Source organism: Haliotis rubra, unplaced genomic scaffold, assembly GCF_003918875.1.
Source record: "Haliotis rubra isolate DU_JTF1 unplaced genomic scaffold, ASM391887v1 Scf1252, whole genome shotgun sequence".
In the NCBI taxonomy this organism is placed as follows: Eukaryota; Metazoa; Mollusca; class Gastropoda; order Lepetellida; family Haliotidae; genus Haliotis; species Haliotis rubra.
In genome coordinates, this window is record NW_025765173.1 from 102,983 (window position 1) to 116,148 (window position 13,166).

General features: G+C 40.5%; 1 protein-coding gene across 1 annotated transcript; it reads left to right on the plus strand.

Moving 5' to 3' along the window:
• Positions 1–6,056: 6,056 nt before the first annotated feature.
• On the plus strand, positions 6,057–11,095 carry LOC124266397 (beta-1,3-galactosyltransferase 1-like). The gene is made up of 2 exons (XM_046701207.1): positions 6,057–6,102; positions 8,525–11,095. Exon 2 carries the CDS (start codon positions 8,530–8,532, stop codon positions 9,961–9,963), a length of 1,434 nt encoding a protein of 477 aa, XP_046557163.1. The 5' UTR covers positions 6,057–6,102; positions 8,525–8,529; the 3' UTR covers positions 9,964–11,095.
• The last annotated feature ends 2,071 nt before the right edge of the window (positions 11,096–13,166 follow it).

Here is a 13,166-nt window from a genome sequence, read left to right on the forward strand (position 1 = left end):
CCTTTCACTTGTATTAAGAGTGTTGCAGCTGACACCCAGCTTTCTGTCAAGAACTCGCAACTCAATATATAATGATTTCAATAATCAAATCCTTCCTGTGGACGCGCTTTGAGCATATCCCTGTGACGTGGAAAGGCGCTATATAAATGGCCTATTATTATTGTTATTATTATATAGTGATTTCATCCTTTCACTTGTATTAAGAGTGTTGCAGCTGACACCCAGCTTTCTGTCAAGAACTCGCAACTCAATATATAGTGATTTCAATAATCAAATCCTTCCTGTGGACGCGCTTTGAGCATATCCCTGTGACGTGGAAAGGCGCTATATAAATGGCCTATTATTTTTGTTATTATTATATAGTGATTTCATCCTTTCACTTGTATTAAGAGTGTTGCAGCTGACACCCAGCTTTCTGTCAAGAACTCGCAACTCAATATATAGTGATTTCATCCTTTCACTTGTATTAAGAGTGTTGCAGCTGTCAAGAACTCGCAACTCATTCAGCGAAAACTTGGAAACCATTCACGGCACGTAATAGATGATTTCCTAAAGTGTGGAATAGTATAGGTATTAATGTAAATGCACTCGTTTCGAAGTATATTAAATCATTTGGTTATATTTACATGTGCGCCTAGTTTGGGTAGGTTTTTGAAAAGGTTATGGAAATACACTCACTTACATGAGTGTCCATACCCGTCCATTTCCCGGCCAAATGTATGCTCGGCGTCGTTAATGAAGGCTCAAGCTATTAGTAACACTATTTCTTAAAAGTTGTAAAATCTTCGTTATTGTTTGAAATATATACAACTGAATGTTTTACAAACTTTCTTAATAGTATGGAAAACACATCAGGCCGTTGAAATGTCATTATTACGTTCTTTAATGTCCGATACATTCTGTTACAAGTGGCGGGGAGGTGGGGTAGCTTAGTGGTTAAAGCGTTCGCTCGTCACGTCGAAGATCCGGGTTCGTTTCCCCACATGAGTACAATGTGTGAAGCCCATTTCTGGTGTCCCCCGCCGTGATATTGCTGGAATATTGCTAAAAGCAGGCTAAAATCCAACTCACTCACTCAGTGTTACAAGTGGCACATCTCTTATTCAAATTGTCTATAAGGAAATCCACCAACTACTTAATGTCAAGGAGAGCGGAAGGTCGCGGGTTCGATCCCCGACCGCGTCATACCAAAAGACGTTAAAATATTGTACTTGTTGGTCCCTGCCTGGCGCTCGGCATTAATGGGTACAACAAGGACTGGTCGGCTCGGAGTCAGTATACTGTGTCTGAGTGGGGTATTCATGCTTCACTGCGGCATGGTATCTCAGTGGGCTAGCACTATAAAACCAGCTTAAGTCTGGGCTAGTACCAGCAGCCGCACATACACATACACACGCATGCACGTCGTCATACGAGCGAAATATTCTCAAGCACGACGTTAAACCCAATTTCACCTCACCTCACTTAATGTTAATGATTTGCACGTACAAATCGCTCTATCCATGGAAGTGGAGGACAATACACATGCATTGATGCTTGTTGACTGTCGTTCACTGTTCAGGTACCTATTTGAAATCGCAGCTTAAAATGAGACGTTTTATGACACTTACTGAAAAGGGTCAGGCTATAGGCCTTTTGGAGTCTGGTCAAACTCCGCGGCAGGTTGCTGTCCGCTTAAATTCGAGTCAGAGTGCTATTGGTGGTAGATTGTGGCAGAGATATCAAGCCAGTCGGTCCGTGGAATATGCACGTCGACCAGGTCACCCGAGAATCACAACAGTCCGAGATGATAGGTACATGATTATTTATTAACACTGCTTTACGTAACAGATACCTGAACGCAGCAGATCTTCAGACGTAAAATTCAATGTTAACAATGTAAGGATATCCAGGAGCACCGTATGTATGTCTGTATGTCACGATGTGTCACGTTTGTGAACACATTAAACATTATGATGACACCCTTGGTTCTATTATTTCTGAGAAACCTTTCTTACATGTGCTATGTATCATTTGACCCTTTATTAATGACGCCTAGTATATATATGACAAGGGGTATTGACACTTCGCCAAATCTATTCCATGTGTTTGGACAGTTTAATTTATCAATCCTTTTTTCAAACGTGAGAAAGAAATAGATTCCATTAAGTTTCGAGATATAGAAATTATTAGGCAATTGTACTGTTTCAAATGTTTCGCACGCATTTGCCATATATGAGATAAGTTTGGCACCTATAAGTTTGGAATAATTAGAGAAAAACAATAATATCAGTGGGTTGCGTGTCGTTACATTTACTTTCGTGACTACATGCAGACATCAATGCACAATAAAACCAACTACAATATGTTGGAATGTATGGATATAAGGTCTCCCTGCGGCTTCTGTCAACAAGACCCGTGAAGGTCCGGGGTAGAATGAACCTTCAGTAACCCATGCTTGTCTACCCGTGAAGGTCCGGGGTAGAATGAACCTTCAGTAACCCATGCTTGTCTACCCGTGAAGGTCCGGGGTAGAATGAACCTTCAGTAACCCATGCTTGTCTACCCGTGAAGGTCCGGGTCAGAATGAACCTTCAGTAACCAATGCTTGTCGTAAGAGGCGACTAACGGGATCGGGTGGTCAGGCTCACTGTCTTGGTTGACACATATCATCGGTTCCCATTGCGCAGATCAATGCTCATGCTGTTGATCACTGGATTGTCTGGTCCAGACTCGATTATTTACAGACCGCCGCCATATAGCTGGAATATTGCTGAGTGCGGAGTAAACCTAAACTGTCAACAAATTCACAACTGGTTAACTTGGACAAAGGATGCTAAGAGAATTAACTAGGGATATCTAATTGCTGGTGGACAAGGGGAAGATTTAGTCTGACCTGTTTGTAACTTTAGCCCAGTGGACTATTTGGTAAAGAACTATGACGACAGAAACATTTACGGATTAAATGCTAAAACAAGACGGTGCCTCCTTGGATGGACAATATGAGAACATTTATACGAATAGTTTGCTTTTGCTATTACTTTTTACTATATAATGTTCAGGCTTCCATTTTAGTAATACCTAATGGCATTATTAAACGTGCAACCAACAATACTCGTCACACACATACATGTAGGTTTACGGTGGAAATATACTACTCACACTTTGCTAAGGATCACAAAAAATCACAACTTTACTTAGATGTAGATTTATAATTTGAAATTGTATCCATTTGAAATTGGATAAATAATATCGTAACCCCTCTTTAGGCAAACAGTCACTTTAATCTAACCTTATGCACTTGATACATGAGTAACCATAGAAATTGTTTTCATGGCCCCAATCAACCATTTTGCAAATCATGGAACGAGTCATTGACAAGTACACAACACCTGTCAATAGAAAGTATGGGTTCCACAAGACGAAATGACAAACTGAAACCTAGGATCCATGCTTACAGTAAGCTTAGATAATAAACCAGATTTGACCCCACATCATAGTTTTCTGTTGAATCCATGATTTGAGTGAGTGAGTGAGTTGGGTTTTACGCCGCTTTTAGCAATATTCCAGCAATATCACGGCGGGGAACACCAAAAATGGGCTTTACACATTGTGCCCATGTGGGGAATCGAACCCGGGTCTTCGGCGTGACAAGCGAACGCTTTAACCACAAGGCTACCCCACCGCCCCCTATGATTTGATCCTTAGCAAAGTGTCAATAGTATATCTTGGTTCACAAACGCTGGAAGAGACAAGCCAGTGATTGACACCATCAGCAACGTTCTCAGCAAATGGGATACGATGACATACATCATTCTAGTCAGTGAGCCTGACTACCCGATCCCGTGAGTCCCCCTCTTACGACAACCATGGGTTGCTGAAGATCGGTTCTAATTAGAAATACTCATGAAGGGAATACCCTGTTACTCGAATTGTCTTGTATGTCGAAGACACCCAACAAGGAAAAGAATACCTACAATGCATGGCTAAATAGTTAGGCATGTATAAATGCCTGAGGTTAACGTCAAACATACTCCTTGCTTCCATCTTACAAAGAGATTCCTTGTATTATTTCAGGTAAGAGACCCAAGTAAGGACTACATCATGGCGATTAAGCTAACGTGCCTTGGTAATTACAAGGTGTGTGTTATCCTATGTCCGCAATTAGGACACGTGTACCAAACATCATGAGAGATGCTTTTCTTTGGCCTTCATAAAAATCATTTGAATCAGGATCTCGGTGTTGCAGCAGTGTTTAATCGATCCAGCCTAACAATATTTGAATATGCAGGGCAACTCGTTTTCAGGCAGTTCCTCTCGTTCGCACTACGTTCTTACTCCGTTCCTATTGCGTGCAGTCGTAAGAGCAATCACGTACTGGCCCGATTTCTACCCAGCACGTTCTTGCCCGTTCTCATTGCCGTTCTCAGTTTCAAGGTGGAAACATCGACATCACCATAACTCCAATTGGTTAACTTTTTTAATGAAGGGGGTGATGCGTTCAAGAAGTTCGTCAAACATGGGTGGGGTGATTCTCAAGAAATTGTAGAAGGACTCAAGGCGGAGCTCCTCCATCAGTTTTAAGCCAGTTCCTCATCCACCAAGTTCTTGTTCTTTTCCTCCTTTCTTCCTCTACCAACTCACCGTACTCTTGCTCTGCTTCCAATAAACATTGCAGGAAACCAGAATTCAACATGTTGACAGCTGCAAACTTGTTCATGGTTCACAGGTATAAATCTCTATCCTAAATGACGAACGTGTTAAAACGCATGTATTTATATCATACCTTTTATCGTAGTCATTTTGGAACAAGGTTTATCAGGGATAGTTCTATATTCCCTGAGTTATGTAAATTGAATATCTCTCTAAATAATTACCTTGCTGTCAATAGAAATGAAATCAACGCAGCTTGATCACCAAGACAGAGTCATTTGCTGATCAGCTGCCTATAATCAAAGTTAGACAAAGGCCGGTTGGCCACTGAAGCCAGACATTGTGGATGAGGTGCGGGATACTGCAGGCGGACCAGACATCTGTCGCAAATGCGTCATGTGACAGTCTGCTCAGGATTCGGCCCTTATGCTCAAGGGATAAATAAAGAATGCTTTGTGTTAGTCGGGACTTGACCCCGAGAGCGGCTAGGCATTTAGGCTGACCATCGCCTCAACACAATGCCATCTAGTCATTGTTATAACACCATGTAGTTATACATATTGGATCACGAATAAAGTCTTGTGGACCCACTGATGGACTTCTGTATTCCAAAAGACAGATATCCCATCTAAACAGAGCAACCATCTTAACAGCCCGGGATACTTGTCATATTGTACTGCTCACGGTGTGAACGTAATAAGAATTGCATGAGAACTACATAAACGTACTAAAAACTTTTAGGACCGTGTAGAAACGTTCTACAAACTTCTTCAGAACAAGTCATTTTGTTTTGAACATATTTGCACGGAATAGCAACAAACTAAGAACGTAATGCGGTCGAGTTAGGTCTGTCTGCGAACGGGATAACGTGGTGGAAACTGTGTACAAACGTATTGGAATTTATACCCGACTGCACTACGTCCGCACACGTCCCCAGTAAGTACGACAATTCCGTTCGTAGTACGGCAGTTCCGTTCGTTGTCCGGCAATCACGTTTTAAGTACGTTGTCACTCCGTCAAATTTTAGAACGGGTAGAACGATGGACATGTTGAACGTTCTGGAGCACCCTTCCGTCCCTAGTTCGACCAAGCCCGTCCATAAAGTTCTTAAACAGGTGGTAAACAGGTGCGTTGGAAGTATTAGGTAATGTTGAGTGCTTTAATGTTTTTAAAAGTACATATTCAAGGCATTTTGGAAAAAAAATGATTATAAATAAACGCTCCTTAATTTGTTTTACGGCGGCCGGTATTGGTTATTACCAGGGATTTATAGTGTGAGCACGTGTCTTTCTGCTACATAGTAGCCACGCCACTGGTTATTGTCCCCCGCATAGCAACTAATACATGCACATAGATGCTTCGTTGAACGTCAATAGGATATTGATTGTACACACCACAGATGGTCTGAGTGTCGAGTCCAGTTGAAAATACTGAACTTTGCCGTGAATACAGACTTCTCTCTTTCTTGAGGTGAGATTATGTTGTTTTGTTTGTATATAAAGTAAATAAATTTAAGTATTATACTATTCACTCATATTTGAGTGTGGGATAAAGACAAACTTTATGGATGAATAACTTCTATAATTCGGGTGATGCGACGTTTCCATACAGATTCTAGTATCGTTGTCAAGCTGATATATGCTTACTGAACCGATACAGGAATCTGTATCGAAACGTCGCATCACCTGAATAAAGAAGTTGTTCATCCATAAACTTAAATAAATAAAATAAATCAACAAATGCTGTATTGGTCATGTTTCATGTAACACATATAATCAGTTTTTCTATCGCACAACATGGCATTCTAGTAACGTATTCATACCGTTTGTTATTTTCTGGTGAAAGCTAATTTTAAAGACAATACTTTCATAACCGGCATTTTATCTTATACATATGCATATAGTTAGGCTACTTGCTTGTTTTTACATTCTCAGCAATATGGTCTATACAGGATTGACATGCGAGCATCTGTATTATCATGTCAGTTAACTTTATCAGCGGGAATAAGACGTTTTAGAAAATCATTGTATTACACGGTAAGGGTCACAGCCCGTGTATTAAGGAGAATACTAACACACATACATTTCTGTTCCATAGGGGTAAGAGCATTCTACAAGTCACCTTCCATGATTAAAATTGAACAAATTGAAAACAGGGATACCGTCCCTTGAGAACAGGTTAGGATCAGCAAGAAGCATATAGAGGAACTGACAGTATATGTGTACATGCTCCCGAAAACCGAATGTCTTTGGTAGCTTATCATACATGCAAACACTTTGCAGTCGATTGTTTTTCGCAATGTCTCTTTTGGGTCCTTTCATCAACGGTATTTTTCTCAGCACATATTGTATTCAACCAATATTCAACTCATTGTATTTAAATATATTGTACATAACAGGTGTCCGGGCCAGTATACTGAAACATGACTCAACACAGCAGCAAATTAGCAACAATACGTTCAGCTATGCACCATATGTCATAACGGACACAGATCTGACTCGTGTACATACACCCACCAACATGCTATTGATCAAACACTAAACATTGAACTATATAATTTACTTGAAATTCTTACGAAAATCTCACGCCTCTCAAAAATGCAAATATACAGATGTAGAACCTGATATTTGAATTGATTTATAGTAAATCGCTATTCGTTTAGCAATGTAATATTCCAACTGAAGCAATTATAACAATAGGTTTTGTTTGTTTGTTGTCTGACGTCGCCTTCAACAATATTCCAGGGACGTATTTGACACAAACTGGGATACCAACCTTCAAAAGTAACTTTGCTTTTTTTAAAGTTCACTAACATAAATCAAAATACTCCTTCAATGAATATTAATCACGAAATTTCTACCATATTAACGGGTCAGACCAATAAGTGGAAGAATCGTTCGCATCCGATTGAGTAGCAATACATCAGGTCACAACGTCTCAATTTCCTTCCATATCGCCATCAGGCACGACTACATCTACAGGACACGAGACTGGGGCAGTGTACTTTCAGTCTTCATCGACCTCTTTGATGTGATCGTGCAGGGATTTACGTTAACGTCCAGAAGAACATTTTAGCATGATTGCTGTTCTCAAGGTCGTCAGTTTTGGGGGTTGAAGTGTAATGGTATGGGGTGCCATCGCAACTCACTGCATAACATAATTAACCGTTGCTAATGGCAGTTTGAATGGCCCGTGTAACGGGGATGCTATCGTTCGAGATCATATTGTACCCTTCATGCACATGGTCGTCTGATATTTGAAACAACATTCACAAGGCTGTTTTCAGTTATTTTAAGTACATGTATTGAATGCACCGCCACTGCATGTATCTAATCATGCCCAATATTGGAATCGTAAATTGAGTTGCTTTACCTCCTTTCTATTAGGGCGCGTTTCTGTCTCCTGTCAATAAATTTGGGTTTCGTCAAACAAAGTCATATGACTAACCATTGATCAAACAAATAACTTAATATTAATTTTGTGAGTGACGCAGTATGTATGTTAACTCATATTTTATACATGCTGTGGCCTCATGACCATTTATACGGCATAAAATGATGATGGTATTGTCTTGTTATTTCCAACATCTAACATTTTCAGCACATCATGAAACCACAGTGACGTTTTTGCATTAGTTTACATTGAATTATTTTCCGTATTGTCTAGCTATACGTTTTCATTCTGCATCCTGATACTTGTTTTAAGTCGACCTGCCCAATTATTTCTCTTACTATCGAATTATAAGATTAATTACAAAAATCAATAATCGTAAGAAGTCATTTTGACACATGCATACAACAAGCGTCATGATATACCTCTAGTTATCGTATTTACATGTCGGGGTGATGCTGTAGTGGTTATCACATGACAGTTTCGCCTTTCTGTATTTCAGCCGGAATGGGTGGATTTATTGGAAGAATGAAGAAAAGGATCATTCTACTGAATGCTGTGGTCTTGGGTGTATTGACATTACTGGTTCTTATGCAGTATCAACACATTCCGTCCAAGCACGTGACACATGTTGGCGATGACCCTCAGAAGGTGGACAAAACGTACCAAGGTTACAAACATTGGAAGCCATTTAACAGTAAAAACTTTATCACAATCGAGAACTTAACTCAACCTAAGGTCGAAGATGGGGAACATGCCTTCGGGAAAGTAAATGACACATATGACATTGAACCAAGGAGCCCACTGCAAGAGAGACACCCTTTAAACGGCATTCCTAATAAAACTGACCATAGGGGAATGGAGAGAAGCCATGGCGTTCTTGATAGGAATCCATCCAGACGTAGAACACTTGACGTATCTGATCATTATGCCATACAAAGCAGGGTTAAGTTGGGTCATCAACGGACTCACAATTCCTTGGGGAAGGGTCTCCCATTTAGCATGTCTGCAACTGAACAGATACCTGGATTGTTCAACTATTCACTGTTAAAGGAAGGTGAAGAGAGGCATCCTCTTGTAAATCTGCATCAGTATCAGTTCACCTTGAACTCTGACCTCTGTGAGAGAGGTCACGTGTATCTACTAACGATTGTTCACTCGGCCTTGGATCATTTCAATTATCGACGTCGAATCCGAGAAACCTTTGGAAGCGTTCGTAATGCGTGGAATAAAACAGTCGTCCTTGTTTTTACCGTCGGCGTTTCAGATGATGAAACACTTCAAACCAGTGTCGTAAGAGAAGCTAATGAATTCAAAGACATAATTCAAGGTAATTTCATTGATGTGTATAGAAATCTGAGTATAAAACACATAATGGGTTATCACTGGATGCTGAACCATTGTCCTGAAGCAGCCTTTGTGTTGAAGATGGATGATGACATGTTTATGAACCCATATGTGATTGTCAAGTATCTCACTCAGCTGAAGGAACCTACCAATCAGATGATATGCACGGTGTTTAAGGGGTTTATCCCACAAAGGAAACAAAATCATAAATATCATGTTCCTAGAACAATGTATCCTTTTGATGTCTGGCCTGATTTCTGTCAGGGATTTGCTTACATTGTATCCCGGGATCTGTTGTCCAAGCTTTACGATGCTTCGTCTGATACGCATTTTGTTGTCATGGATGACGTGTATGTGACCGGAATACTGAGATCCCTCACTGGAATAAAGGCCAGCGGATTTGGAACCCTCAAAACCCACTGCAATAGGGAGAGAAACATCACGATTTCCCAATTAAACAGTGTCGGAGTCATCATATCGTATACGACCTATATAAAGCATGTGTTTAAGACGTGGAATTTGATTAGCATATATACCGATGGTTCGTACCATTCGTCAGAGGATGACAAGAGTAGTTTTATAAAACTTTGTTAAAGAATTAACGAGGAGTTCTTTCCCACTCTTGTGTGTCACGCAGTGGTGAGAAACCAGGGTTCTCACAGCGAAGGGCGGAGTTTTTTATATATGAATAATACGTGAATTACGATGTACAAGAAGTTGTTGCATAGCATGGAATCTATGAATAATAACCACAGTTTGAATGGTTTGAGATCAGTGCACAGATGTTTAACACACTATATTATGCGCGCACTGGGACGTGACTCTCTTCCATGATATGACGCTGGGAGATGGCTACCTGTACATTGTTATCAGTACACATAACAACAACCCTCGTCGTGAATGTGACTGTGATCCAATATAGGCATTAATAAGGTACACACCATTTGATATTCACGGAGGCTCCTGTATGTTGTAGAGGCAGGATATTATGTCAGACATGGTGAAATAGAAGGTCCCCAGCTGTACTCCAAGCAGAACAGTAATGACTGGTGCTTTTTGACATCGGTCGTCCAACCATGGACACACCAAATCGGTAGCCGAAGGGTGAATACGTTCGTTCGCACACCGGAGGCCTCGGCTCGATTTCCCACACTGGAACAATTTGTGAAGCCATTTTAGCAATTTCTTCTGTTGCTGGCATGTTGCTTAAACGGCGTAAAATCATACTCACTCACCCACAAGCTAACACCACATATACCAGCATTGCTTCGTGACGCCATTGTGTTGTGCGATGGAAACTCAAGACAATGCTCCAATTCCCTCTCCCTTTCAAATCGATGTACATGAATATAGACTAATAACAGATATTTCACAATGCCATCCCTTAACAACACGGCCATTGCTCGACAAAGCTGAATCTAAAATGTTAATTTGTAGAAACTGGATTCGAATACAAAACATTAGCGAGACACTTTGGCCCATTTAGTTCTGTATATAATACATCAGTACAAAGCAAGGCTGAAAGAAAAACCCAGATGGTTTCAACGTCCAAAGTGACATTAACTAATTACAACTCTGTTACTTCACACCTGGCTGCAAATGAGTACTCTACTGTGTGTACAGCACCACTGTACGTATATTGATGTGTACTGTGTATACTAAATATTTCAAAACTTGAGATTAATTGTAAACATGTGGGTAATAAACCAATTGGCGTGTCTCAATATTCCTAGAAGTAGGTCTGTTTTGTGTACAGACCCGTGCCAGTTATATCGGACACTTGACGTAATTTCCATAGACTTACATGTTAATTTAGTGTAGCATAAATAATTTTCATGAATTTAATTTTCGTAGGATCCAAGTCAAATTTTGTCCATGTGAGGAATCATCTTACCTACAATCAAATAATTTCTGTTTAATTTTCCGTTGCATATTTATCGAATGGCAACAATTTAATAAACATGGCGGCCTATGGGATTGTGCATTGTGGAACCACACGTACGTTGATGAAAGTGATGTCATTAGTTAAATAGTGGTCAGAAAGTTGAACTGAAATTATGTGCGCAGAGCAGAGATGATTTCACATTTGCCTGTCATATTTTACAAAGATCTATCCTAAACTCACTTCATGAAATTTATTTATGCCACACTGAAATAATATGTAAGTCTATGGAAATTACGTCAAGTATCGGAATATAACTGGCACGAGTCTGTATGTGCAAGCGTGCTTTCTTTCATTCGTGGGTTTGGACATGCATGCATTCTTTATTATTACCAATCTATTTAGTTTAGAAAGTATACATTGGAATATTGTATTTGGCCAAACATTACAAACGCTATTTAAACAGTACTAATCTGAAAAAAGTCCTACTAATTGTTTGATCGGCATTCTAGAAGTTGGTGAGTAAATAATACAGCATACGACTTGGTGGATAACAACATCAAGCTAAAAACGGCTTAAGAATCTACACCGAAAAGTCGCTCTATGCAATATAGAAGCAGTCGTTACCAATTACGTCACATGCTTTACTATTGTAAACAGTCCACAACAGATAGCCGTGATATGAAGACGTAATACATTTCAGGAAGTTGTGTAAGGCAACATATGTTAAAGTTGGCGTTACACTTTCTCAGTACAGTACAAAGTAAGTGCCACGCTCAGGACCCTAATACACTGTACACAAAATCTACTAAGAGATTGCAATTTCAAACATAACATATGTTACATTTGACCGCCCTCATATTTGCTGATTGTGCCGTTTAACATTTGACAAAGTTATGTATCAATAATATATACTGAACAGCAAAAGAAACGCAAGTTTCCAAAAAATGAAATCTCATATAAGTAAGCGTTCATGTTTATGGAACGTTCATGGTACAGTGACGTAATGATCCCAGATGAGATGATGTCACGCAATTTGACGCCCATACGAAACATTCGAACAGGCACTCCCACAGTGCAGCAAAACCATAATCTTAGCATGTGCATCGACGGTTCTGGATGGAAAGCATGCATTTCACTCTTAGGCATCCTTTATAAAGATTTGTGTAAAAAAAACAGTTCAGTATTGACGCTAGGAGGTGTACACGCGACACAAACGATGCCTAGACTAACGCCTGAGCATAGGGGAATGACCATTGGAAAATTTCACACAGGTAGCTCTGCTACCGCTGTAGCTGAACTAATGGGCTGTCATCTTACCACCTTTACACGACTTGCTCAACGTCATCAGAAAACCGGTGTTGCTGCTGATCGTCACCGTATCGGACGGCCACAACGGACAACTTATGCGCAAGATCGGTTCATCCGGGTCACTCATCGATGGAACAGTACTCAAGCAGCAACAGTAACAGCAGCCTTAGTTCATGGGTCAAGGGGAGCAGTCTCCAGCGATACGATTAGGCGTCGTCTTCGGGCTGCTGGAATCCACTGCCGACGGCCATATGTGGGGCAATTTTGACACGTCAACAACACCAGCGACGTTTACAGCCCTCACACAGCAAGGGTGTCGATGGATTATTTGGCTCAAAACAACATGAACGTTCTTCCATGTCAGTCTCCATTCCTGGATATGGCTCCCATTGAACATTTTGGGACGAAATTGGACGGAGGGTTACTGCAGGTAGACAGCCACTCACACTTGCACAATTGGAACAGAGATTGGTGTTGCCTCAGGCATTCTTTCAGACTCTAGTGAACTCAATGAGGCGACGTTGCACGGCCTGTGTGCAAGCTCAAGGTGGCTACACGTGCTACTAAAGAGCCTGTCACTTTTCGCGTTCAGGAGTATCTCCAT